Source organism: Aquarana catesbeiana, linkage group LG08 (genome assembly GCF_042186555.1).
Source record: "Aquarana catesbeiana isolate 2022-GZ linkage group LG08, ASM4218655v1, whole genome shotgun sequence".
NCBI lineage: Eukaryota > Metazoa > Chordata > Amphibia > Anura > Ranidae > Aquarana > Aquarana catesbeiana.
Genome location: NC_133331.1, coordinates 289,992,454 through 290,017,994, shown reverse-complemented (window position 1 = coordinate 290,017,994; position 25,541 = coordinate 289,992,454). Strand labels below are relative to the sequence as shown.

General features: G+C 42.3%; 3 protein-coding genes across 3 annotated transcripts in view; all 3 read right to left on the bottom strand.

The window, feature by feature from the left end:
* Window positions 1-25,541, bottom strand: part of LOC141104742 (uncharacterized) — a 352,606-nt gene that overhangs the window by 122,235 nt on the left and 204,830 nt on the right. The window lies entirely within an intron of this gene.
* On the bottom strand, window positions 350-14,638 carry LOC141104744 (uncharacterized). The gene is made up of 3 exons (XM_073594449.1): window positions 14,522-14,638; window positions 11,506-13,366; window positions 350-2,914 (listed from the first exon to the last, which is right to left on the bottom strand). Exons 2-3 carry the CDS (start codon window positions 13,267-13,269, stop codon window positions 1,829-1,831), a joined length of 2,850 nt encoding a protein of 949 aa, XP_073450550.1. The 5' UTR covers window positions 13,270-13,366; window positions 14,522-14,638; the 3' UTR covers window positions 350-1,828.
* Window positions 15,081-23,982, bottom strand: LOC141104725 (uncharacterized). Its single transcript, XM_073594424.1, has 2 exons — window positions 23,878-23,982; window positions 15,081-19,316 (listed from the first exon to the last, which is right to left on the bottom strand). Exon 2 carries the CDS (start codon window positions 19,157-19,159, stop codon window positions 17,804-17,806), a length of 1,356 nt encoding a protein of 451 aa, XP_073450525.1. The 5' UTR covers window positions 19,160-19,316; window positions 23,878-23,982; the 3' UTR covers window positions 15,081-17,803.

The following is a 25,541-nucleotide window of genomic DNA, read 5'->3' as shown; positions in this document are numbered from 1 at the left end:
GGTGGGGGGACTCATGACTTCTGATGGTCGAGGGGCTTTTGCCATCTGATGTAAGGTGGGGAGGTGAGGTGCTCTGGACATCTAGTCTTACAAATACAACTGGCCCATTGAGGGCAACCATAATGCCGATGCAGCCCATGATGAAATTGAGTTGGACACCCCTGCCCCAACCCCTAAACTGTTTATTGGAACCAGATTGAATGGACTGTTGTTTGTGTGACTGGTGGCCTCTTAACCGACTGGAAAAAGAACCAGTTAAAATCTTCAGCCCTCTAGGGGGTAGCGCTACAATTATATGAATTTTTTTTTTTTTTTAAAGGTAACTTTTATTGTACATATACATAAAGAAATTTGTATATAACATCGATCTGGTTGCAGAATAAAGAAGAACTGTTACAAAGAAAAGATTGAGCAAACAGTGCTCACATATCACCATACATCATATGTATAATGTCTATTCCCTATACGTGGATCATGAAGTAAAAAACCAAACATATCACTTAAAATCTCCTACAAGCACGTCATTAACCACTTCCAGCCCAATCACATCATTGACTTTAAATGGGGATATGGGAATGATGGGTGTAGCTGCAGGCATCATTCAGATATCATTCTTTTCAGTGGCAGTTCAGCCGCTTGATTGTTCTTACAGGCGATGGGAGGGGACATTTCCCCCCCTCCCACCTCCCTCCGGTGCTCCTCCGTGCTCTCCCCCATACGATCAGCAAAAGAATCCGCTGCCGCCGGATGTTGATCATTGAGATTTACAGTGACCATGCGGTCCCCAGTCATTACAAATTTACGAATATTCAGAAAAATTTGTTAAATGGGTTAAAAAATGAATTCGGAACGAAAAAAATTCCAGATGTCTAATGGCTGACATTGCTAATTCTGTGGCCCGTCTATGCATACAATTATTCATATGTTGTCGCAGTTACTTGTTGGTTGCCCCGTGTATTGTCATTATGTTGCCCACATATTGGGCAATTTTTATGGTGCAGTCTTTGCAAATGTGGGAGCAGATCAGTCCTGTTTTCTATGAGAACTTTATTACTAATATTTACATTCCTGGATTTGTTGGGATAGTCCTGATTTTTAGTCGCCTGTCCCTTGAAGGCTTCATCCCGGGTTTTGTCCCGAGATCCCAGCATGAAGCCCAAAACCGTCAATACCTCTGCCCAGCAGTGTCCGGTCACATTGTGTACAATTGAATTTGGTGATTTACATATGAATTCAATTCATATTCAAAAATTGCAACATTCCTATGTAAATCACCCGTCCATTCATATGCAGATCCCCTCCCCTTGTTCCCACCCTCCATCTCCTCTACTGAATACTCCTAAAGATACATATCTGATCACTTAGCTCCCAATTTGCTGTGATGTGTTTGAACCTCTTGGACCATTCCCCTGAAAATCTGAGGCTCGTTGGGTTATAATTGTTCCCTTGGAGGCTTTTATCATTGAGTTCCTGGGTTTGCAAACCGGGGACTACGAGGGACTACCACTCTGCATGCTGTATTTTTATTTGATAGCAAAATGGAAAAACAAGAGTGGGAATAAGGCAAAGTGGTGGTGGTAAAGGGGGATGGGAGGAACCTATAGGAGGAACATCTCACTATTTGGAACCTCCAAGAAACAGAAGAATCCAACAGAAGACTCAGCCTAATAAGCTCCCCCTTTAAATGAAACAAGACTTTTGCCAGGATGTACCCCATTATATAATCATTTTTTATCCTCCAAATGTATTGGACTAAACACTTCCACTCAATAAACGTCATTGTATATTTGTCGAAACGCGTCAGCAGGAATCTTCTCTTAGATTAGACTTATGTGATCTGTACAACATCTACCACAGTCTGAAAGTTGTTTGGATGCTCTGAGATGTGTCTTGTCATGTGTGTAAGAAGTGATTTTTTAACAGTGAAACATTTCCCGCATTCCGTACATAAATAGGGACGCTCACCTGAGTGAGTTCTCTGGTGAGAGGCCAGGGTTCCTTTGGAAGAGAAACATTTGCCGCATGTTGAACATGAAAAAGGACGCTCATCTGAGTGAATCCTTTGGTGACTAACAAGGTCTCCTTTCATGATGAAACATTTCCCGCACTCTGAACACGAATAAGGACGCTCGCTTGCCTGCTTACCAGTGTGACGTTTTTCGTGTTTACGAAGGTTTCCTTGTTCAGAAAAGCATTTTCCGCACTCTAAGCAGGAAAAGGGACGCTCACCCTTGTGAACTCTCTGGTGTTTAAGAAAGTTTCTTTTGTCAGAAAAAGATTTGCCGCATTCTAAACAGGAAAAAGGACACTCGCCCGTATGACATCTCTGGTGCGTAAGAAGAGATCCTTTATGCGAAAAACTTTTCCCGCACTCTGAACAGGAATAGGGACGCTCACCAGTGTGAAGTCTTTGGTGTTTTAGAAGGCTTCCTTTTTCAGAAAAGCATTTCCCGCACTCTGAGCAGGAATAGGGACGCTCCTCCGTGTGAATTCTCTGGTGATTAAGAAGGTTTCCTTGGACAGCAAAACATTTTCCGCACTCTGAACAGGAATAGGAACGCTCACCTGTATGAGTTTTCAGGTGAATACGAAGATTTACTTTCATAGCAAAAGATTTCCCGCATTCCGAACATGAATAGGGACGCTCACCAGTGTGATTTCTTTGGTGTCTCAGAAGGCTCGCTTTGTCAGGGAAACCTTTTTCGCACTCTGAACAGCAAAAGGGACACTCACCTGTGTGAAGTCTCTGGTGTGTAAGAAGGTATTCTTTACTAGAAAAACATTTCCCGCACTCTGAACAGCAAAAGGGACGTTCCCCCGTGTGAACTCTCTGGTGTGTAAGAAGCCTGTCTTTACTAAAAAAACATTTCCCGCACTCTGAACAGGAAAAGGGACGCTCTCCCGTATGACGTTTCTGGTGTGCAAGAAGGGATGCTTTCCATAGAAAACGTTTCCCGCAATCTGAACATGAATATGGAAGCTCACCGTTGTGAATTCCCTGGTGTACAACAAGGCTATTTTTCCTAGAGAAACATTTCCCACACTCTGTACATGAATAAGGACGTTCACCATTGTGAATTCTCTGGTGTACGACAAGGTTGTCTTTTCTAGAAGTCCCAGTATGGGAATTATCAGAAGGTTCCTCAGGATTAGAAGGATCCATTAAACTTAGGTGGACATCTGAGGTCATAGTATGGGATTTATCAGGAGGTTCCAAAGGATTAGAAGGATCCATTGATCTTAGGTGGACATCTGAAGTCATAGTATGGGATTTAGCAGAAGATTTCTCAGGATTAAAAGTATCCATTGATATTGTGCAATGTCACCAGCTTCTGAAGTACAATCTGGAGATATAATAAGATGTCTCTCTAATGTATTTAAATTCCAAAAATACTGCCCGTCTGCTGAAAAACAATTTTTAATATATGTTATGTTAGTTTTTATACTCATTGCATTAAGAAGTCATGTATATCATTCAACACTTTCCCAGAGCTCTGGCATTGAGTTGGGTACAATCATAACAGCTAACAGTAAATATAAACCAGATCAGATGATATGGTACACCCAAGTAGGTATCTCCTCCTCATTTGTTGGGATCATTACATTATATTGGAAAATGGAGATGGACCTTTTATATGGTGTACAGTATCTCCTCCCCATTTGTTGGGAACATTACATTATATTGGAAAATGGAGATGGACCTTTCATAGGGTGTACAGTATCTCCTCCTCATTTGTTGGAAACATGACGTTATATTGAGGAATGGGGATGGACCTTTTATATGGTGTACAGTATCTCCTCCCCATTTGTTGGGAACATTACATTATATTGGAAAATGGAGATGGACCTTTCATATGGTGTACAGTATCTCCTCCTCATTTGTTGGAAACATGACGTTATATTGAGGAATGGGGATGGACCTTTTATATGGTGTACAGTATCTCCTCCTCATTTGTTGGGAACATGACGTTATATTGAGGAATGGAGATGGACCTTTCATATGGTATACAGTATCTCCTCCTCATTTGTTGGAAACATGACGTTATATTGAGGAATGGGGATGGACCTTTTATATGGTGTACAGTATCTCCTCCCCATTTGTTGGGAACATTACATTATATTGGAAAATGGAGATGGACCTTTCATATGGTGTACAGTATCTCCTCCTCATTTGTTGGAAACATGACGTTATATTGAGGAATGGGGATGGACCTTTTATATGGTGTACAGTATCTCCTCCTCATTTGTTGGGAACATGACGTTATATTGAGGAATGGAGATGGACCTTTCATATGGTATACAGTATCTCCTCCTCATTTGTTGGGAACATGACGTCATATTGAGGAATGGAGATGGACCTTTCATAGGGTATACAGTATCTCCTCCTCATTTGTTGACAACATGACCCTATATTGAGGAATGGAGATGGACCTTTCATAGAGTTCCCTCTCCAGTCAAAAGCTCAGTGATTTTCTTATTGACTTTTAGAATGGTCTTACACTGTTAATCTCTGTTTACAGACAGTGAGGTGGAGGCACTGTATCGGGTGGTGTCTTGTAAAGAGAGATGGTGGATGTTTATGAGCATTGAGATAAATACATTTGCATCACTACTTTAGAATTCTGTGCAAATAGAGAAGGCGACAATTATCACACCAGAGGCTCTGGATGGACAGTTGGATAAATGGTTCTATATTTAGGATGTATCTGGTCTATAAACCAGAGGCTCTGGATGGACAGTTGGATAAATGGTTTAATATTTAGGAAGTATCTGGTCTATAAACCAGAGGCTCTGGATGACAGTTAGATAAATGGTTCTATATTTAGGATGTATCTGGACACATATTAAAATATATCTACAATATACAGGATGTGATATGTCTGTAGTAGTGGATGTTGGAGATAAAAGACATCACAGTGACTATGGAGGAAGAGGACGGACGTGACGGGGGGTTACTGGGTGTAAATACAAAATAATATCATTAATAATACATTATTACTTACTCTGCGTAATCCAGCGATGTCTCCTCTCCACCTCGTTCTACTCTAACCCAGAATTTCCTGTCCTTACCTTACGTAACGTCTTGTCTTTGTCTTGCATCATTTCCTGTTCCTGTTTTCATCACTTCCTGTCTTTACATTACTTCCAGTCTGAGCGGTACACTCAATCGAAGTGATATCACCATCTTGTGGTGATTTCAATAACCGCATCTTATGTTATGTGTTAATATTCTGCCCTCTGCTCTGTAGCTCATTCTTCGGTTATATTTCATACATTATTTATGACACACGAACATTATACGTCAGTTAAATCTGAATCAATAATAGAATATTTTTTTACACCCTCTGCGGAATATTGATGTGCTCTTGCTCACACATTGTAAAATCTGCATTTTTGGCTAGATGTATATTTATTCCCTCAGAATATTATACGTTTTCTGAAAGCAGTAGCCCTCTAGAATACAATAGTAGTCGTAATTTTTTATGTTGCATGACTGTTTATTAATCAATTTTTTTTCAGGAAGAAATACAATAAAATAAATCTAAGTGCATACAAACAATAGATTCTCAGATTTTTTTTTTTTGTGTACAAAATAAAAGATGAGTTTGTGTCGAGTAAATAGATATCAAAAGTGCCAGGTATAAGAACTGCAAGTGTCCATGAAATAGTGAAAAATATTGGTAACCAAAATAATATTCTGTATCCTGTATGCATGGATTGCCTTAAGCACAGCTGGAATCCCTAAGAAACATTCAGCTTGCTACCTGCTCAGCAATCCTCCAAAGTCTCCAGAAAGGATGGACAAACGATTTGGCCATGCATGATTTGGGGCTGAACATTAACTGTTCGCCCGTTCGCCGAACAACCAAATTATTGGGTCAGCCCGCCAATTGACCACAATGCACTGCATTGCCGCACAGTGCATTGAAAGCCCTGATTGGCTGAAGCAATGAAAGCCTTGCCCAATCAGGGCACAGAGCACTGTCCAATCCATTATTGGCTCATTGCTCTTAATCCTGACCCACACTATAAATGTATTCTTCCCATAGCGGCCATTTTTAGTGTGATATTGCTGTGTAGAGAGATAGAACAGGGCTCTGTTCAGTGCTACTAGACAGTTAGTGTGCTATTGTGATTCTGTTGTCAGTATAGAATATTAGTTTAGTGTGAATCTAGAGACAGTGCAGTCAGTATGAGAGCAGTGACCCACAATTCATCTTTATATTTGTGTGAATCTAGGGACAGATCAGTGGTTGTAGTGTAGTGACCAACAGTCATCTTTACATTAGTGTGAATCTAGTTACAGTTGAGTGAGTGTGAGTGTAGTGACCGTTTAACGCCATATATTTCATTGCGTTACTACAAGTTTAACGCCATATAGTTCTATGCGCTACTGCAAGTTTAATGCCATATATTTCTGTGTGTTACTGCAAGTTAAACGCCATACATTTCATTGAGTTACTTCAAGTTTAGCGCCATATAGTTCTGTGTATTACTGCAAGTTAAACGCCGTATATTTCATTGCGTTACTGCAAGTTTAACACCATATATTTCTGTGCATTACTGCAAGTTTAACACTGTATATTTCATTGCGTTACTGCAAGTTTAATGCTATAGAGTTCTGTGCGTTACTGGAAGTTTAACGCCATATATTTCTGTGCGTTACTGCAAGTTTAATGCTATAGAGTTCTGTGCGTTACTGGAAGTTTAACGCCATATATTTCTGTGCGTTACTGCAAGTTTAACGCTGTATATTTCCTTGCGTTACTGTAAGTTTAATGCTATATATTTGAGTGTATTACCTTCCATTTAATGCAGTATAGTTCAGTGGGTTACTGCAAGTTCAACGCCATATATTTTAGTGCATTAGTGCATGTGTAACGTAGTATATTTCTATGTGTTACTGCATGATTTATGCAGTATATTATAGTGTATCTGTGGAGTGTGTCTGTGTAGTGAGTACTCAAGTTAAAGTGCACCAAACAGCACTTTCCATTGAATAAAGTGCATCCACGTACACATTTCCACATCTTTGTTACATTTTGTTAATAAGCACCCCCCCCCACCATGTCTGGGAGGACAACAAGGAGAGGCAGATTTTCCCATAGCACTGTAAGGGGGCCAGCAGCGTAAGTGTCCACAGACAAAGGTGGACGTGGTCAGTCCTCAAGCAGGGCATCATTTCCTCTGTTTAGTGATGTTGCCCATGCTATCCAGCCACAGCATGCCGAGGAGGTGGTGGATTGGCTTACTAAACTGTCCTCATTCTCCTTACCCTCCGCCACCCAAGCAGAGACTAGTGCACAGTCCCCTGTAGCTTCCAGAGTGGCTAAACCTGCCACCTTGTCCACAGCTATTCCTGCCATAGCCCCAGCATCAGGCATGGAGGAGTCAGCAGAGTTATTTGAACACAGCATCAGCCACTTGCTTGTTGATGATGCACAGCCATTACATGATTCTAATGTTGGTTCTGAGGTTGAGGAAGGCAGGAACAACACTGATACACAAATTGGCATTCATGTTCCCCCAGCATATTGCCAAGTTGTTTCCAGTGGTAATGAGGATGGAGGAGATGATGATGAGGTCACTGATGTGACTTGGGTGCCAGATAGAGCAGAGGAAGAAAGTGAGGGTGAGGCACAACCCCAATGAGGCAGCCATCATGGAGAGTAGAGAGCAGCCATCCTATTCCATTACAATGTGGAGCGGTTAGCTCCTGGCCCACTTCCTACAGCTTAGCTGTCTGAGCCTTTTTTAGTACATGTGCAGCTAATTGCACTGTTGCTATTTGCAAACTTTGTCTCAAGCACATCAAGCGTGGCAAAAACACCAGCGATTTGGGTACCACATGCTTGACAAGGCATTTAACCTCCAACCACTCAGCACCTAAAAGCCACACAAAAGGGGCACAAATCTGTTTCTCCTCCTTACTCACCTCAGTCTGCCCCTGCTTTACCTCATGACCTCTCAGCAGCCTCCACTGACAGGGATGATGGTATAGCGCAGGGTGTCCCAGGTCCTTGCAGCACATCATCAGCTGTAGATTATATCCGGCAAATTTATCTGCCCCATCTGCTCCAGCGGAAAAAAAAATACAGTCACTTTCACCCACATGCCCAGTGTCCAAATGCAAGCTTGTCAAAGCTGCTGGCTCTACAACTTCTGCCTTTCCGGCTAGTGGATTCTGCACCCTCCCATGAATTTGCAGATTGTGCTGTACCACAATGGCAGGTTCCCAGTCGCTATTTCTTTTCACGCAAGGCCATTCCAGCTCCCTACCATCACAAAGGCAATATTGTGGCATCATTGAGCAAGGCAGTCAGCCGCAAAGTCCAGGATACTGCTGACACGTGGTCCAGCAAGCATTGTCAGGGATGATATATTTTGTTCACAGCTCACTGGGTAACTCTGCTTGCAACTCAGAAGGATGCAGGACAGGGCTCAGTGCTTCAGCTTGTTGTGCCTCCACGTCTCCATACAGCTGGTGATGATGCAAGATTTGTCAGCTCTACCCCCTCCTCCTCGCCCTCCTCTGCTGAATTGTCCTATGAACCTCAAGTACCCCCTAAGCGTTTAAAGGGCTATTCAATGAGTCAGGCTAAAAGGTGCCATGCAGTACTTCAGCTGGTGTGGCCGAAATATTCCCATAATAAACAAGTCACACTAATCTATTAGTCTAAACATTTCTAGCAAGTAAACACATTCCAAGTCAAACTCAGATAATAGAACTAACATGGAAATATACAGAATAGAGACAGCATAGAAACATCATTAACCCTTCAATCCCCTCTTTTATCATGAATATCATCATTTTCTCCACATTATGTCACATGTCCGTACATTCTGTTCAGATGTTTCTTATTGATTTGTACAGGGTGATTTTCTACATATCGAGCCCCAAATACATGTAACTCCGCCCACTTACAGCTTTCATTCATGTAGAGGATGATTTTGGAGATGTAATATGGATGTGAGGCTGGAACTACGGGGGAAAACGTGAGCGCCATTGTGCTTCCTGTGTTTCTCTTTTATAGGATATATAAGACTGATATCATCTTCAATATACAACTGACTCATTTCTTTATTATCTCACGCAGATTATATTGCAGTTAACAAAAAAAGAATGAAAGAAAAAAACACAATGGAAAAAAAAAACAACTCTCTGACAATGCTATAATATTTGTAAGGACGAGGAAACAATAGAATGAAAAACAAGCTGAAAATGGATACAATTATAAAGCACACTCATTCAGTGTATAATTATGTACCACCCTCCTAGGTAGGTTGCTAGGATGATAGGTAAATGCAATTAAATGTAATTGGCTCCTCTGTAATCATTGGAGCAGGTGTTGATTTCTTTGGGATGTTCTGGGTTTCACAAGTTGCACCCTTTGATTGCTTCGCTGCCTTCTAGAACACAGTGGGCTGCAAAGAGGCAGCTTGAATTTTTATTGTGCTGCAGCTAATCCCTGGGGAAGTGTGCCCAGTAGGAGGTTGGAGAAGAACATAAGTAGTCTGGGGTTTGGAGCAGCCATATTCTTGTCCTACTGGAGAAATCCCCAGCCTCAGGGGCTGTTGCCCCTCTGAGACAGTTTTTGCTGGAGTTTGCTGATGTTCATTGAGGTCCCAGCTGTGTGGGGAGGAGGGGGGACGGATGTATTCTTAATCATCTTTGGGGCTAACTAAGCAGTCTCACCTAAGGATCTGGTCTGAAGGACTCACTGAAGAGTGCTGGGTTGAAGCTGGAAGGTGTACAACTGCCCTGTGAAATTTTATTAACCTCTCCTTGACTGAAGAGTGTATGGGAAGTTGGGAACTAAGTAGTTGGCCTGAAGCATAGAGATTGCTGAGGGAAACTGGGGAGTTCAGCTGTCCTGGAGAGACATTGTGAGAATAGACCTGACCTCAAGATCCAAGTGACTGTGTTGGAGGATATGTGCCATCTGTAGCCCTTTCTGAGACAGATCTTAAAGGGCCTCAGTTCTGGTCATTCCTATTAACCCTTGGCATAAAGCCCACCAAAGCCGAGCCTAGACCAGAGTGTCCTTAAGTTACCATTCAATGTTCCTTTAGTATCCCATATCACCCTCACCCCTCTCCCATCCCCGGTTCTGTAAGCAATAAACTACAGAAAGACAGCTCTGCCACCCCCTTGTTATTTCGGATCCCACCTTGTCTAATCTCAGCAGTAGCGAGGAGGACAGAACTTCTACGCCAGATCCTGTGGTTCTCCATGCAGCCTCTGAGAGGCTCATCTCTGCCCCCCAACTTAGCAGTTGACAGCAGAGAGGACAGAACCCCTCCTACAGAACCTGCACTTATCTGTGGAGCCACAGCACCTCTCTTCTCTGCCTCCCCTGTTCTCTGCATTCAGCTGACTCCAGCCCTCCTCCTGCACTTTATCCCCATGACTAAGCTCTGGGGGGCGAGTGAAACTCGTTGGGGCGTGGCCTGGTTGGAGTCCAGGCTGAGGTTGTCACTCTCTTCACCTCTCTAGGATATCTTGGATGTGTGACTTCCCTTTTCTTTTTCATATCCAGACCCTGCACTTTATACTTCCCAGCTCCACCCCAGCTTCTTCCCGGCAGCAGCACAAGGTATGGAAGGGGTTGTACTGTAATGTAAGGGAGGGTGGGGACTCAGGACTTCTGATGGTGGGAGGGGCTCTTGACATCTAGTCTTACAGATACAACTGCCCTTGGGCAACCATAATGCTGAAGATGCTGATCATGTCTTTAGAGTGTGAGAGGAAACCTAAGGCCGTCACTACCTCTACCCAGCATTGCCCGGTCACATTGCATACAGTTGAATTTGGTGATTTACATATGAATTAAATTCATATTCAACTATCGTAACATTCAAATGTAAATCACCCGTTCATTCATATGCCGATCCCCTCCCCCAGTTCTCACCCTCCATCTCCTCTACTGAATACCCCTAAAAACACAAATCTTATCACTTAGCTTCCAATTTGCTGTGATGTGGTTGAACCTCTTGGGCCATTCCCCTGAAAATCTGAGGCTCGTGAGGTTATAATTGTTCCCTTGGAGGCTTTTATCATTGAGTTCCTGGGTTTGCAAACCGGGGACTACGAGGAACTACCATTCGGCATGTTGTATTTTTATATTATAGCAAAATGGAAAAACAAGAGTGGGAATAAGGTAAAGTGGTGGTGGTAAAGGGGAAAGGGAGGAACCTATAGGAGGAACATCTCACTACTTGGAGTCTCCAAGAACCAGAAGAAGCCAACAGAAGACTCATCCTGATAAGCTCCACCTATATATGAAACATGACTTTTGCCAAGATGTACCCCATTATATATTCATTTTTTCTCCTCCAGGTGTTCTATGGGCTAAACAGTTCCACCCGATAACAGCCATCGTACATTTGTCGAAACGCGTCGAAACCCGTCAGTAGGCGTCTTCTCTCCGATTAGACTTCTGTGATCTGTACAACATTTATCACAGTCTGAAAGTTGTTTGGATGCTCTGAGCTGTGTACTACCATGTGAGCAAGAAGTGATTGTTTCGCAGTGAAACATTTCCCGCACTCTGTACATAAATAGGGACGCTCACCTGAGTGACATTTCTGGTGTCTAACAAGGTGTCCTTTCATGGTGAAACATTTCCCACACTCTGAACATGAAAAAGGACGCTCACCTGAGTGAATTCTGTGGTGACTAACAAGGCCTCCTTTCGAGGTGAAACATTTCCCGCACTCTGAACACGAATAAGGACGCTCACTTGCCTGATTTCCAGCGTGGCGTCTTTCGTGTTTACGAAGGTTTCCTTGTTCAGAGAAGCATTTTCCGCACTCTAAGCAGGAAAAGGGACGCTCACCCGTATGAACTCTCTGGTGTTTAAGAAGATTTCTTTTGTCGGAAAAAGATTTGCCGCACTCTAAACAGGTAAAAGGACACTCGCCCGTGTGACTTCTCTGGTGCGTAAGAAGAGATCCTGTTTGTGAAAAACTTTTCCCGCACTCTGAACATGTATAGGGACGCTCACCAGTGTGAAGTCTTCGGTGTTTCTGAAGGTTTCCTTTTTCAGAAAAACGTTTCCCGCACTCTAAACAGGAAAAGGGACGCTCCTCCGTGTGAATTCTCTGGTGACTAAGAAGGTTTCCTTGTTTAGCAAAACATTTTCCGCACTCTGAACAGGAATAGGAACGCTCACCTGTATGAGTTCTCAAGTGATTACGAAGATTTGCTTTCATAGTAAAAGATTTCCCGCATTCCGAACATGAATAGGGACGCTCACCAGTGTGATTTCTTTGGTGTCTAACGAGGCTCGCTTTGTCAGTGAAACATTTTTCGCACTCTGAACAGCAAAAGGGACGCTCACCTGTGTGAAGTCTCTTGTGTACAAGAAGGTATTCTTTACTAGAAAAATGTTTCCCGCACTCTAAACAGGGAAAGGGACGTTCTCTTGTATGACGTTTCTGGTGTGCAAGAAGGGATTCTTTCCTTGTAAAACTCTTACCGCAATCCGAACATGAATGAGGGCGCTCACCCTTGTGGATTCTCTGGTGTGCAACAAATTTATCTTTCCTATAGAAGCATTTTCCACACTCTGAACATGAATAAGAATGCTCACCCTTGTGAATTCTCTGGTGTATAACAAGGTTACCTTTATTAGAATAATATTTTCCGCACTCCGAACATGAATGAGGGTGCTCAGACTTGTGAGATTCCTGGTGTTTAAAAAGTGATTTTCTGTTAGTAAATGATTTGGTGCACACCAAACATGACAATGAGCTCCCTCCTGTGTGAGCTTCCTCATGGCTTGAAGAGGATTTCTGGGGATTGGATGGATTTTTTGATCTGTCAGTATTGTGAGAACTTAGATGGACATCTGGAGTCATAGTATGGGATTTATGAGAAGATCCCTCAAAATTAGAAGAATTCAATGATCTTAGATGGACATCCGAGGTCATATTATGGAATTTATGAGAAGATTCCTCAGGATAAGAAGGATCCATTGATCTTAGATGGACATCTGCAGTCATAGTATGGGATTTATCAGAAGGTTCCTCAGGATTAGAAGGATCCATTGATCTCAGATGGACATCTGAAGTCATAGTATGGGATTTATCAGAAGGTTCCTCAGGATTAGAAGGATCCATTGATCTTAGATGGACATCTGAAGTCATAGTATGGGATTTAACAGACGAGTCCACAGGATTGGAAGGATCTGTTGATCTTAGATGGACATCTGAAGTCATAGCATGGGATTTACCAGAAGATTTCTCAGGATTAGAAGGATCCATTGATATTGTGCAATGTCACCAGCTTCTGAAGGACAATTTCGAGATATAATAAGACGTCTCGCCAATGTATTTAAAATCCAAAAACACTGCCCATCTGCTGAAAAACAATTTTTAATATAGGTTATCTTAGTTTTTATACACACTGGGTTAAGAAGTCATATATATCAGTGGTTCTCAACCCAGTCCTCAAGTACTCCCAACAGGATATGTTTTGGGAATTTCTCTTAGATGAAATAGCTGTCCAAAATACCAAACCATTGACCCTGATTCTGATTTAAAGCACATAGGCAAGATAAAGGAAGACCTGCAAACATGGCCTGTTGAGAGTACTTGAGGACTGAGGTTGAGAACCACTGATATACTGTATATCATTTAACACTTTCCCAGAGCTCTGGCATTGAGTTGGGTACAATCATAACAGCAAACAGTAAATATAAACCTGTATCTCCTCCTCATCTGTTGGGATCATAACATTATATTGAGGAATGGAGATGGACCTTTCATATGGTGTACAATATGTCCTCCTCATTTGTTGGGAACATGACGTTATATTGAGGAATGGAAATGGACCTTTCATATGGTGTACAGTATCTCCTCCTCATTTGTTGGGAACATGACGTTATATTGAGGAATGGAGATGGACCTTTCATATGGTGTACAGTATCTCCTCCTCATTTGTTGGGAACATGACATTATATTGAGGAATGGAGATGGACCTTTCATATGGTGTACAGTATCTCCTCATTTGTTGGGAACATGACGTTATATTGAGGAATGGAGATGGACCTTTCATATGGTGTACAGTATCTCCTCCTCATTTTTTGGAAACATGACATTATATTGATGAATGGAGATGGACTTTTCATAGAGTTCCCTCTCCAGTCAAAAGCTCAGCGATTTCCTTATTGACTTTTAAAATGTTCTTACACTGTTTATCTCTGTTTTCAGGCAGTGAGGTGGAGGCACTGTATCGGGTGGATGATAAATAAATACATTTTCATTGCGACTTTATAATTCTGTGTAAATAGAGAAGGCGAACTGTCCACCAGAGGCTCTGGATGGACAGTTGGATAAATGGCTCTATATTTAGGATGTATCTGGACACATATTATAAAATAACTCCAATATACAGGATGTGATATGTCTGTAGTAGTGGATGTTGGAGATAAAAGACATCACAGTGAGTATGGATGAAGAGGACGGACATGACGGGGGGATTACTGGGTGTAAATATAAAATAATATCTTATTACCTCCTCTGTGTAATCCAGCGATGTCTCTCTATACCTCATTCTTCTCTAACCCAGAACTTCCTGTCCTTGTCTTTGTTATACCTCATTTCCTGTTCCTATGTGTTCATCACTTCCTGTCTGAGCGGTCCACCCAATCTAAGTGATATCGCCATCTTGTGGTGATTTCAATAACTGCACACTGTGTTATAATCTAGTATTTGGCTCTCTGCCCTGTAGCTCATTCTTCAGGTATATTTCATACATTATGAAACGCACACATTATACTTCAGTTAAATCCAAATCAATAATTGAATATTTTACACCCTCTGTGAAATACTGATGTGTTCTTGCTCACACGTAATAAAAACTGCATCTTTGGCTAGATGTATATTTATTCCCTCAGAAAATTATACGTGTTCTGAAAGCAGGGGCCTTAAGAATACAATGGTAGTCCTTGCAAGTTTTTATGTTACATGAACGTTTATTTTTTTTCAGGAAGAAATACAATAAAATCAATTTTAGTTTACGCACACAGTTTCCTCATACAAAATAAAAGATGAGTTTGTGTCGACTAAAACACTTTCCCAGAGCTCTGGCACTGAGTTGGGTACAATCATAACAGCAAACATTAAATATGAACCAGAATCTCCTCCTCATTTGTTGGGATCATAACATTATATTGAGGAATGGAGATGTATCTTTCATATGGTGTACAGTATCTCCTTCTCATCTGTTGGGATCATAACATTATATTGAGGAATGGAGATGGACCTTTCATAGGGTTCCCTCTCCAGGCAAAAGCTCAGTGATTTCCTTATTGAATTTTAAAATGTTCTTACACTGTTTATCTCTGTTTTCAGGCAGTGAGGTGGAGGCACTGTATCGGGTGGTGTCTTGTAAAGAGAGATGGTGGATGATTATGAGCATTGAGATAAATACATTTTCATTGTGACTTTATAATTCTGTGTAAATAGAGAAGGCAAACTGTCTACCAGAGGCTCTGGATGGACAGTTGGATAAATGGTTCTATATTTAGGATGTATCTGGTCTATAAACCAGAGGCTCTGGATGGACAGTTGGATCAATGGTTCTATATTTAGGATGTATCTGGTCTATAAACCAGAGGCTCTGGATGGACAGTTGGATAAATGGTTCTATATTTAGGATGTATCTTGTCTTTAAACCAGAGGCTCTGGATGGACAGTTGCAGGAGGTGACCAATGCCAACAAGCCCCTAAGACGTACACTATTGGGGTCAAGTGCCTGTTTTTTTTTCTGGCAGTGGGCTCTGGGTCTCAGCCTGGATCCTTGGGACACCAGCATTTTGTTGAAATCTCAGGACAGTCCAGTGAAATCCGGATGGTTGGGAGATATGACATCACCACTTTGTGATATATAAAGACTGTAACCTACATTATTCTGGTAAAAATCATGTCTATGGGAATGTCTGACCATTCTTCCAGAAGCGCATTTGTGAGGTTAGGCACTGATGTTGGATGAGATGGCCTGGCTCCCAGGCTCAGCTCTAATTCATCCCAAAGGTGTTGACAGTTGAGGTGAGGACTCTGTGCAGGCCAGTCAAGTTCCTCCATCCCAAACTCGCTCATCCATGTCTATATGGAGCTTGCTTTGTGCACTGTGCTTTCCCCGACTTGTTCATTCCCCGGCTTGTTCATCCCTGACTTAGTTGGGGTAGGCGGAACACTTTGGTGGGGGTGGGTCAGCCACGCATCTTGACCATTGACCTCTGGGGACCCGCCTGCTGACCTTTGGAGGAGGTCCCTATTCCAATTCCTGAGTCCTAACCTTGTTCTTCAAGGGGAAACCCTAACCCTGACCCTAACCATAACCTTAATCCCTGAGTCCCACCCTTGTTCTTCAAGGGGAAACCCTAACCCTGACGAGGTCCCTATTCCAATCCCTGAGTCCTAACCTTGTTCTTCAAGGGGAAACCCTAAACCCTTTTTTTGAAGACCAAACATATGTTTTCCCGTTTTAGAACTAACTAGGAAATTGTATATAGGATATAGCAAAAACACAAATAATATATATATATATATATATATATATATATATATATATATATATATATATATATAAAACAATATATCCCAAGGTCTAATGATGGCACTAGCAAAATTAACCTGTGAACCGTAATATATTAACAACATAGGTGTCTATTATAAATTTACATCCACATAATAACCCAAAGGAACAAAATATACAGTACATAACAATATACTGTACCCTCTAGGAGTCTACCATCAAAAATAAAAATAAAGAAAAAGAGTGAACTAAATCTAATAATTACATTTGGAACCACTGATCAATTTGAGGATAGGAGTTGCCTATCTATAAAATTTCCAGAACAGTAATAAAGATCTAAAAGAAAACAATACTGATCTTCTCTCACATTTGCAAAGACGGCACGCGTAGGTTGCCCCATGTCTTGTCATTGCTCTCAGGGTGTTAATTTTTATTTTGCAGTCTTTGCAAATGTGAGAACAGATTGGTACTGTTTTCTGTGAGAACTTTACTGCCATAATTACATACTTGCAAGCAGTCACGGATTTGTTGGGATAGTCCTGATTTTTTGTCGCCTGCCCCTTAAAGGCTGAACCTCTGGCTATGTCCTGAGATCACAGCATGAAGCCCAAGACGGTCACTACCTCTGCCCAGCACTGCCCGGTCACATAGCGCACAAATAAATTTGGTAATTTACATATGCATTCAATTTATATTCAAATATTGCAACATTCATATGCCAATCCCCTCCCCCAGTTCCCACCCTCCGTCTCCTCTACTGAATACCCCTAAAGACACAAATCTTATCGCTTAGCTCCCAATTTGCTGTGTTGTGGTTGAACCTCTTGGGCCATTCCCCTGAAAATCTGAGGCTCCTGGGGTTACAATTGTTCCCTTGGAGGCTTTTATCATTGAGTTCCTGGGTTTTTAAACCGGCGACTACGAGGGACCACCACTCTGCATGCTGTATTTTTACTTTTATAGCAAAATGGAAAAACAAGAGTGGGAATAAGGCTGAGTGGTGGTGGTGAAGGGGGAAGGGAGGAACCTATAGGAGGCTCATCCCACCATTTGGAGTCTCCAAGAAACAGAAGAAGCCAACAGAAGACTCAGCCTAATAAGCTCCACCTATAAAAGAAACATGACTTTTCCCAGGATGCCCCCATTATATAATTATATATATCCTCCAGGTGTTCTATAGAATGAACAGTCCCACCCGATAAAAGCCATCGTACATTTGACGAAACGCGTCAGCAGGCGTCTTCTCTCCGATTAGACTTATGTGATCTGTACAACATTTATAACAGTCTGAAAATTGTTCGGATGCTCTGAGCTGTGTCTTCTCATGTGTGCAAGAAGGGAGTGTCTCTGAGCGTAACATTTTCCGCACTCTGTACATAAATACGGACGGTCACCTGAGTGAATTCTCTGGTGAGAGGCCAGGGTTTCTTTGATAGCGAAACATTTCCCACACGTTGAACATGAAAAAGGACGCTCACCTGAGTGAATTCTCAGGTGGTGTCTAACAAGGCCTCCTTTCAAGGTGAAACATTTCCCACACTCTGAACATAAATAAGGACGCTCACTTGACTGTTTGCGTGTGTGCCGTCTTTCGTGTTTACGAAGGTTTCCTTGGTCAGAAAAACATTTTCCGCACTCTAAGCAGGAAAAGGGACGCTCACCCGTGTGAACTCTCTGGTGTTTAAGAAGGTTTCTTTTGTCAGAAAAAGATTTGCCACACTCTAAACAGGAAAAGGGATAGTCGCCCGTATGACTTCTCTGGTGCGTAAGAAGAGATCCCTTCTGTGAAAACCTTTTTCCGCACTCTGAACATGAATAAGGACGCTCACCAGTGTGAAGTCTATGGTGTTTCAGAAGGGTTCCTTTTTCAGAAAAACGTTTCCCGCACTCTGAACAGAAAAAGGGACGCTCATCTGTGTGAATTCTCTGGTGAGTAAGCAGGTTTCCTTGTTTAGCAAAACATTTTCCGCACTCTGAACATGAATAAGGACGCTCATTCTTGTGGGTTTTCTGGTGTTTAAGAGGTCCTTTTCTCTTAGTGAATGTTTTCCCACACACCAAACATGATAATGAGCTCCCTCCTGTGTGAGCTCCCTCATGGCATAAAGAGGATTTATGTGGATTGGATGGATCTGTTGATCTGTCAGCACTGTGAGAACTTAGATGGTCATCTGAAGTCATAGTATGGGATTTATCAGAAGATTCCTCAGGATTAGAAAGATCCATTGATCTTAGATGGACATCTGAAGTCATAGTATGGGATTTATCAGAAGATTCCTCAGGATTAGAAGGGCCCATTGATCTTAGATGGACATCTGAAGTCATAGTATGGGATTTATCAGAAGGTTCCTCAGGATTAGAAGGATCCATTGATCTTAGATGGACATCTGAAGTCATAGTATGGGATTTATCAGAAGATTCCTCAGGATTAAAAGAAGCCATTGATCTTAGATGGATATCTGAGGTTATAGTATGGGATTTATCAGAAGATTCCTCAGGATTAGAAGGATTAATTGATCTTAGATGGATATCTGAGGTCATAGTATGGGATTTATCAGAAGATTCATCAGGACTAGAAGGATCTATTGATCTTAGATGGACATCTGAAGTCATAGTATGGGATTTGTTTAGAAGATTCCTCAGAAAGGATCCATTGAACTTGCCACAAGAATATTTTGCATTATAAGGTCACTATCTTCTGCAGTACAATCTGGTGATATATCAAGATGTCTCTCGGATGTATTCAGATTCCAAAAATACTGTCCATCTGCTAAAAAACAATTTTTATATATGTTATGTTTGTTTTTATACGCCTTGTATTCAGAAGTCATGTCCATCATTCATCACTTTCCCAGAGCTCTGCCATTGAATTGGGTACAATTATAACAGCAAATGAATATGAACCAGATCAGATGATACACCCAAACCATACTAGGCAACAGTAGATGTGCACTGAAGAATGAAGTTATATAGTTCAAATGATCTACGATATTGGGGGAAGGGGGGGTCTCAAGTTTGACTTCTGACATCACCAAAGAGATTCAGATAATATAGTTTATAACATGTTCCATAAAACTGTCAGTGGAACATACTACACTGGATGGTCAGAGAGAGAAAACATGCTACAGGAGTGAAAATAAAATGTAAAATAAGGAAAACAATTTACCAAACAAAAGCACATTGTTATATTGAGGAATGGAGATGGACCTTTCACATGGTGTACAGTATCTCCTCATTTGATGGGAACATGACGTTATATTGAGGAATGGAGATGGACCTTTCATATGGTGTACAGTATCTCCACCTCATTTGTTGGGACATGACATTATATTGAGGAATTGAAATGGACCTTTCATACGGTGTACAGTATCTCCTCCTCATTTGTTGGGAACATGACGTTATATTGAGGAATGGAGATGGACCTTTCATATGGTGTACAGTATCTCCTCATTTGTTGGGAACATGACATTATATTGAGGAATGGAGATGGACCTTTCATATGGTGTACAGTATCTCCACCTCATTTGTTGGGACATGACATTATATTGAGGAATTGAAATGGACCTTTCATATGGTGTACAGTATCTCCTCATTTGTTGGGCCATGATGTTATATTAAGTAATACAGATGGACCTTTTTATATGGTGTACAGTATCTCCTCCTCATTTGTTGGGAACATTACATTATATTGAGGAATGGAGATGGACCTTTCATATGATGTACAGTATTCTCCTCCTCATTTGTTGGGAACATGACGTTATATTGAGGAATGGAGATGGACCTTTCATATGGTGTACAGTATCTCCACCTCATTTGTTGGGGACATGACATTATATTGAGGAATTGAAATGGACCCTTCATATGGTTCTTTTTCAGTCAGAAGCTCAGGAAATTTTCTTGTTGACTTTTAGAATCTTCTTGTACTGTTTATCTCTGTTTTCAGGCAATTTTCTGAACTTTGCACATGGTTCTGGGGTGCTTGCAGAGCAGCGCTATTCACTTGAATGGGTCTTTCTGCAATGGCTGTGAAGCATAGCATTGTGGTCTTGGTATTTTAGCAAAAATATAATTTAATATTTTCGGAGGAGGTGGGCCTGTCAAGTAGGTTGTATAAGGCAGCATGATTTCTAGCAGCAGCCCTGGTTGGATAAACTGTTCTATATTTAGGATGTATCTGGTCTATAAACCAGAGGCTCTGCATGGGCAGTTGGATAAATGGTTCTATATTTAGGATGTATCTGGACTAGGGATGAGCTTCATGTTCGACTCGAACATTGGCTGTTCGCAAGTTCGCCGAACAGCGAACAATTTGGGGTGTTCGCGGCAAATTCGAATGCCGCAGAACACCCTTTAAAAGTCTATGGGAGAAATCAAAAGTGCTAATTTTAAAGGCTTATATGCAAGTTATTGTCATAAAAAGTGTTTGGGGACCCGGGTCCTGCCCCAGGGGACATGGATCAATGCAAAAAAAAGTTTTAAAAACGGACGTTTTTTCAGGAGCAGTGATTTTAATAATGCTTAAAGTCAAACAATAAAAGTGTAATATCCCTTTAAATTTCGTAGCTGGGGGGTGTCTATAGTATGCCTGTAAAGGGGCGCATGTTTCCTTTGTTTAGAACAGTCTGACAGCAAAATTACATTTCGAAGGAAAAATTCCATTTAAAACTACCCGCGGCTATTGCATTGCCGACAATACACATAGAAGTTCATTGATAAAAACGGCATGGGAATTCAACACAGGGAAACCCCGAACCAAAATTAAAAAAAAAAAAAAAGACGTGGGAGTCCCCCTAAATTCCATACCAGGCCCTTCAGGTCTGGTATGGATATTAAGGGGAACCCCGGCCAAAATTTTTAAAAAAAATGACGTGGGGTTCCCCCTAAATTCCATACCAGACCCGAATCCCACGCCAAAAAAAAAACAAAAACGGCGTAAGTCCCCCCAAAAATCCATACCAGACCCTTATCCGAGCACGCAACCTGGCAGGCCGCAGGAAAAGAGGGGGGGACGAGAGTGCGGGCCCCCCCTCCTGAACCGTACCAGGCCACATGCCCTCAACATTGGGAGGGTGCTTTGGGGTAGCCCCCCAAAACACCTTGTCCCCATGTTGATGAGGACAAGGGCCTCATCCCCACAACCCTGGTCGGTGGTTGTGGGGGTCTGCGGGCGGGGGGCTTATCGGAATCTGCAAGCCCCCTTTAACAAGGGAACCCCCAGATCCCGGCCCCCCCCTGTGTGAAATGGTAAGGGGGTACTTACCCCTACCATTTCACTAAAAAACTGTCAAAAATGTTAAAAATGACAAGAGACAGTTTTTGACAATTCCTTTATTTAAATGCTTCTTCTTTCTTCTATCTTCCTTCATCTTCTTCTTCTTCTGGTTCTTCCTCTGGCGTTCTCATCCAGCATCTCCTCCGCGGCGTCTTCTATCTTCTTCTCCTTGGGCCGCTCCGCACGCATGGCATGGGGGGAGGCTCCCGCTCTTCTCTTCATCTTCTTCTTCATCCTCTTCTCTTCTTCCTTCTCTTCTTCATTTTCTTCTCCGGGCCGCTCCGCATCCATGCTGGCATGGAGGGAGGCTCCCGCTGTGTGACGGCGTCTCCTCGTCTGACGGTTCTTAAATACCGGGGGGCGGGGCCACCCGGTGACCCCGCCCCCTCTGACGCACGGGACATGACGGGACTTCCCTGTGGCATTCCCCGTGACGTCACAGGGAAGTCCCGTCAAGTCACCGTGCGTCAGAGGGGGCGGGGTTACCGGGTGGCCCCGCCCCCCCATTATTTAAGAACCGTCAGACGAGGAGACTCCGTCACACAGCGGGAGCCTCCCTCCATGCCAGCATGGGTGCGGAGTGGCCCAGAGAAGAAAATGAGGAAGAGAAGAAGGAAGAAGAGAAGAGGATGAAGAAGAAGATGAAGAGAAGAGCGGGAGCCTCCCCCCATGCCATGGGTGCGGAGCGGCCCGAGGAGAAGAAGATAGAAGACGCCGCGGAGGAGATGCTGGACAAGAACGCCGGAGGAAGAACCAGAAGAGCCAGAAGAACCAGAAGAAGATGAAGGAAGATAGAAGAAAGAAGAAGCATTTAAATAAAGGAATTGTCAAAAACTGTCTCTTGTCATTTTTAACAGTTTTTTAGTGAAACGGTAGGGGTAAGTACCCCCTTACCATTTCACACAGGGGGGGGCTGGGATCTGGGGGTCCCCTTGTTAAAGGGGGCTTCCAGATTCCGATAAGCCCCCCGCCCGCAGACCCCCACAACCACCGACCAGGGTTGTGGGGATGAGGCCCTTGTCCTCATCAACATGGGGACAAGGTGTTTTGGGGGGCTACCCCAAAGCACCCTCCCAATGTTGAGGGCATGTGGCCTGGTACGGTTCAGGAGGGGGGGCGCACTCTCATCCCCCCCCCTTTTCCTGCGGCATGCCAGGTTGCGTGCTCAGATAAGGGTCTGGTATGGATTTTTGGGGGGACCCCACGCCGTTTTTTTTTTTTTGGCGCGGGGTTCCCCTTAAAATCCATACCAGACCTGAAGGGCCTGGTATGGAATTTAGGGGGACTCCCACGTCATTTTTTTTTTAAATTTTGGCCGGGGTTCCCCTTAATATCCATACCAGACCTGAAGGGCCTGGTATGGAATTTAGGGGGACTCCCACGTCATTTTTTTTTTTTTTATTTTGGTTCGGGGTTTCCCTGTGTTGAATTCCCATGCCGTTTTTATCAATGAACTTCTATGTGTATTGTCGGCAATGCAATAGCCGCGGGTAGTTTTAAATGGAATTTTTCCTTCGAAATGTCATTTTGCTGTCAGACTGTTCTAAACACGGGAAACATGCGCCCCTTTACAGGCATACTATAGACACCCCCCAGCTACGAAATTTAAAGGGATATTACACTTTTATTGTTTGACTTTAAGCATTATTAAAATCACTGCTCCTGAAAAAACTTCCATTTTTAAAACTTTATTTTGCATTGATCCATATCCCCTGGGGCAGGACCCGGGTCCCCAAACACTTTTTATGACAATAACTTGCATATAAGCCTTTAAAATTAGCACTTTTGATTATTCATGTTCGTGTCCCATAGACTTTAACGGTGTTCGCGTGTTCGAGCGAACTTTTTTCCTGTTCGCATGTTCTGGTGCGAACCGAACAGGGGGGTGTTCGGCTCATCCTTAATCTGGACACATATTATAAAATGACTCCAATATACAGGATGTGATATGTCTGTAGTAGTGGATGTTGGAGATAAAAGACATCACAGTGACTATGGAGGAAGAGGACGGACATGACGGGGGGTTACTGGGTATAAATATAAAATAATATCTTATTACCTCCTCTGTGTGTTCCGGTGATGTCTCCTCTCCACCTCGTTCTCTCACCAACAACTTCCTGTCTTTACCTTATAGAACGTCTTGTCTTTTTCTTACATCACTTCCTGTTCCTACGTTACATCACTTCCTGTCCTTACATCACTTCCTGCCTGAGCAGTCCTCTCAATCTACATGATATCGCCATCTTGTGGTGATTTTAATAACTGCATCTTACATTATGTGTTAATATGTTGTCCTCTGTCCTGTAGCTTATTCTTCGGTTATATTTCATACATTATGACACACACATATTATACTTCAGTTAAAACTGAACCTATAATACAATCTTTTCATCCTCTGCAGGCTCCTGATGTGTTTTATTTTTTTATTTTGGGCACACATTTTTACAATTTTTAAAATCGGCGTTTTCAGCTGGAAGTATTAAAAATATAACAGAAAATAATAATAAATAGAATATATATATATATATATATATATATATATATATTCATATTCTATATATATATATATATATATATATATATATATATATATATATATATATATATATATATATATATATATATATATATATATATATATATATATATATATATATATATATATATATATATATTATATATATATATTTATTTTTTCCCCCAGATTTTTTAAGCAGAAGTTCTCTTGAATACAATGTTGCATTTTTTTTATGTTGCACAACTGTATATTAATTATTATATTTTCAGGAAAACATACACTATAATGAATTTTAGCGCACTCTACACTGTACAATCTCTGATTTTCTTTTTACAAATCTTACACTTCTAGTGCAAATCTTTGCTTTCCTTGTGATTGTTTCCCCCTCCGGTGTAATCCCCCCCTCTGTAAAACCCACTGACCTCAGATACAGTGTGGCTCAATCCCAGGGGGAAGTCCTTTCTGCTGGGCCACTCCTCCCATCTGGGCTGTGGTTAGAAACCACGGGTCCCAATACAGTCAACCTAACAGGAACCCCCTCCAAAAAACAAAAAAAAACAAACACAATTTACTATGCTTCAGTTATGAATGAACACAGTAAGTGATCAGTACCAATCACCCATTGTATTCATTCAGGAAAGAAAGGGGCTGGTAAATGTGACATAGTTACTGGATCCTTCCCCTGCTCTCCATCCTGAAGGATCCTACTGTGTGCTTGCAGCAGTGGCGACCCATAATGCAGTCTGGCTCCCTAATCTACATGCAGGGCGCCGGACACATGGATTCCAATGGGGTGTTTTTTTGTTTTGTTTTTTGAAGCATGTGATTAGAGCCAGAGGCTCTAATAGGCTTCAAAATACGGTGGGCTCGGGGCGCAGTGAGCCCACCCAGTTGCGTGACAATAGTGAATGAATATTCGCTATTGTCGCACTGATTCTTCTCCAGGAAGTGTCCAGCCAATCAGGAAGCGGGTCCTGAGACCCTTTTCCCATTTGGCCGAAAGCAGAAGTGATCCTATTGGCCTAGGAGGGAGGAGATGCATGGCCGCAGTGGTGTTGCTATGGGGGTGCGGGCCGCACCGGGTGACACCTGCCAGAGGGATGACAACGGGGCCGCCGCCAACCATTACACGCTGTACTATATTGCTTCTGCTTGCACTTGCAGAGCTGCAGTGGAGCGGTGCAAGCAAGGCACCAAGCCATGTG

Excerpts from the sequence above, each read along its gene's own strand:
- LOC141104725 (XM_073594424.1), bottom strand. The coding sequence starts at position 19,159 with ATGACTTCAGATGTCCATCTAAGATCAATAGATCCTTCTAGTCCTGAT.
- LOC141104744 (XM_073594449.1), bottom strand. The coding sequence starts at position 13,269 with ATGGATCCTTCTAATCCTGAGAAATCTTCTGGTAAATCCCATGCTATG. Across the intron at positions 2,915-11,505 it reads AATCACTTCTTGCTCACATG|AAACGTCATACGGGAGAGCG; the intron begins GTAGTACACAGC and ends CTTGCACACCAG.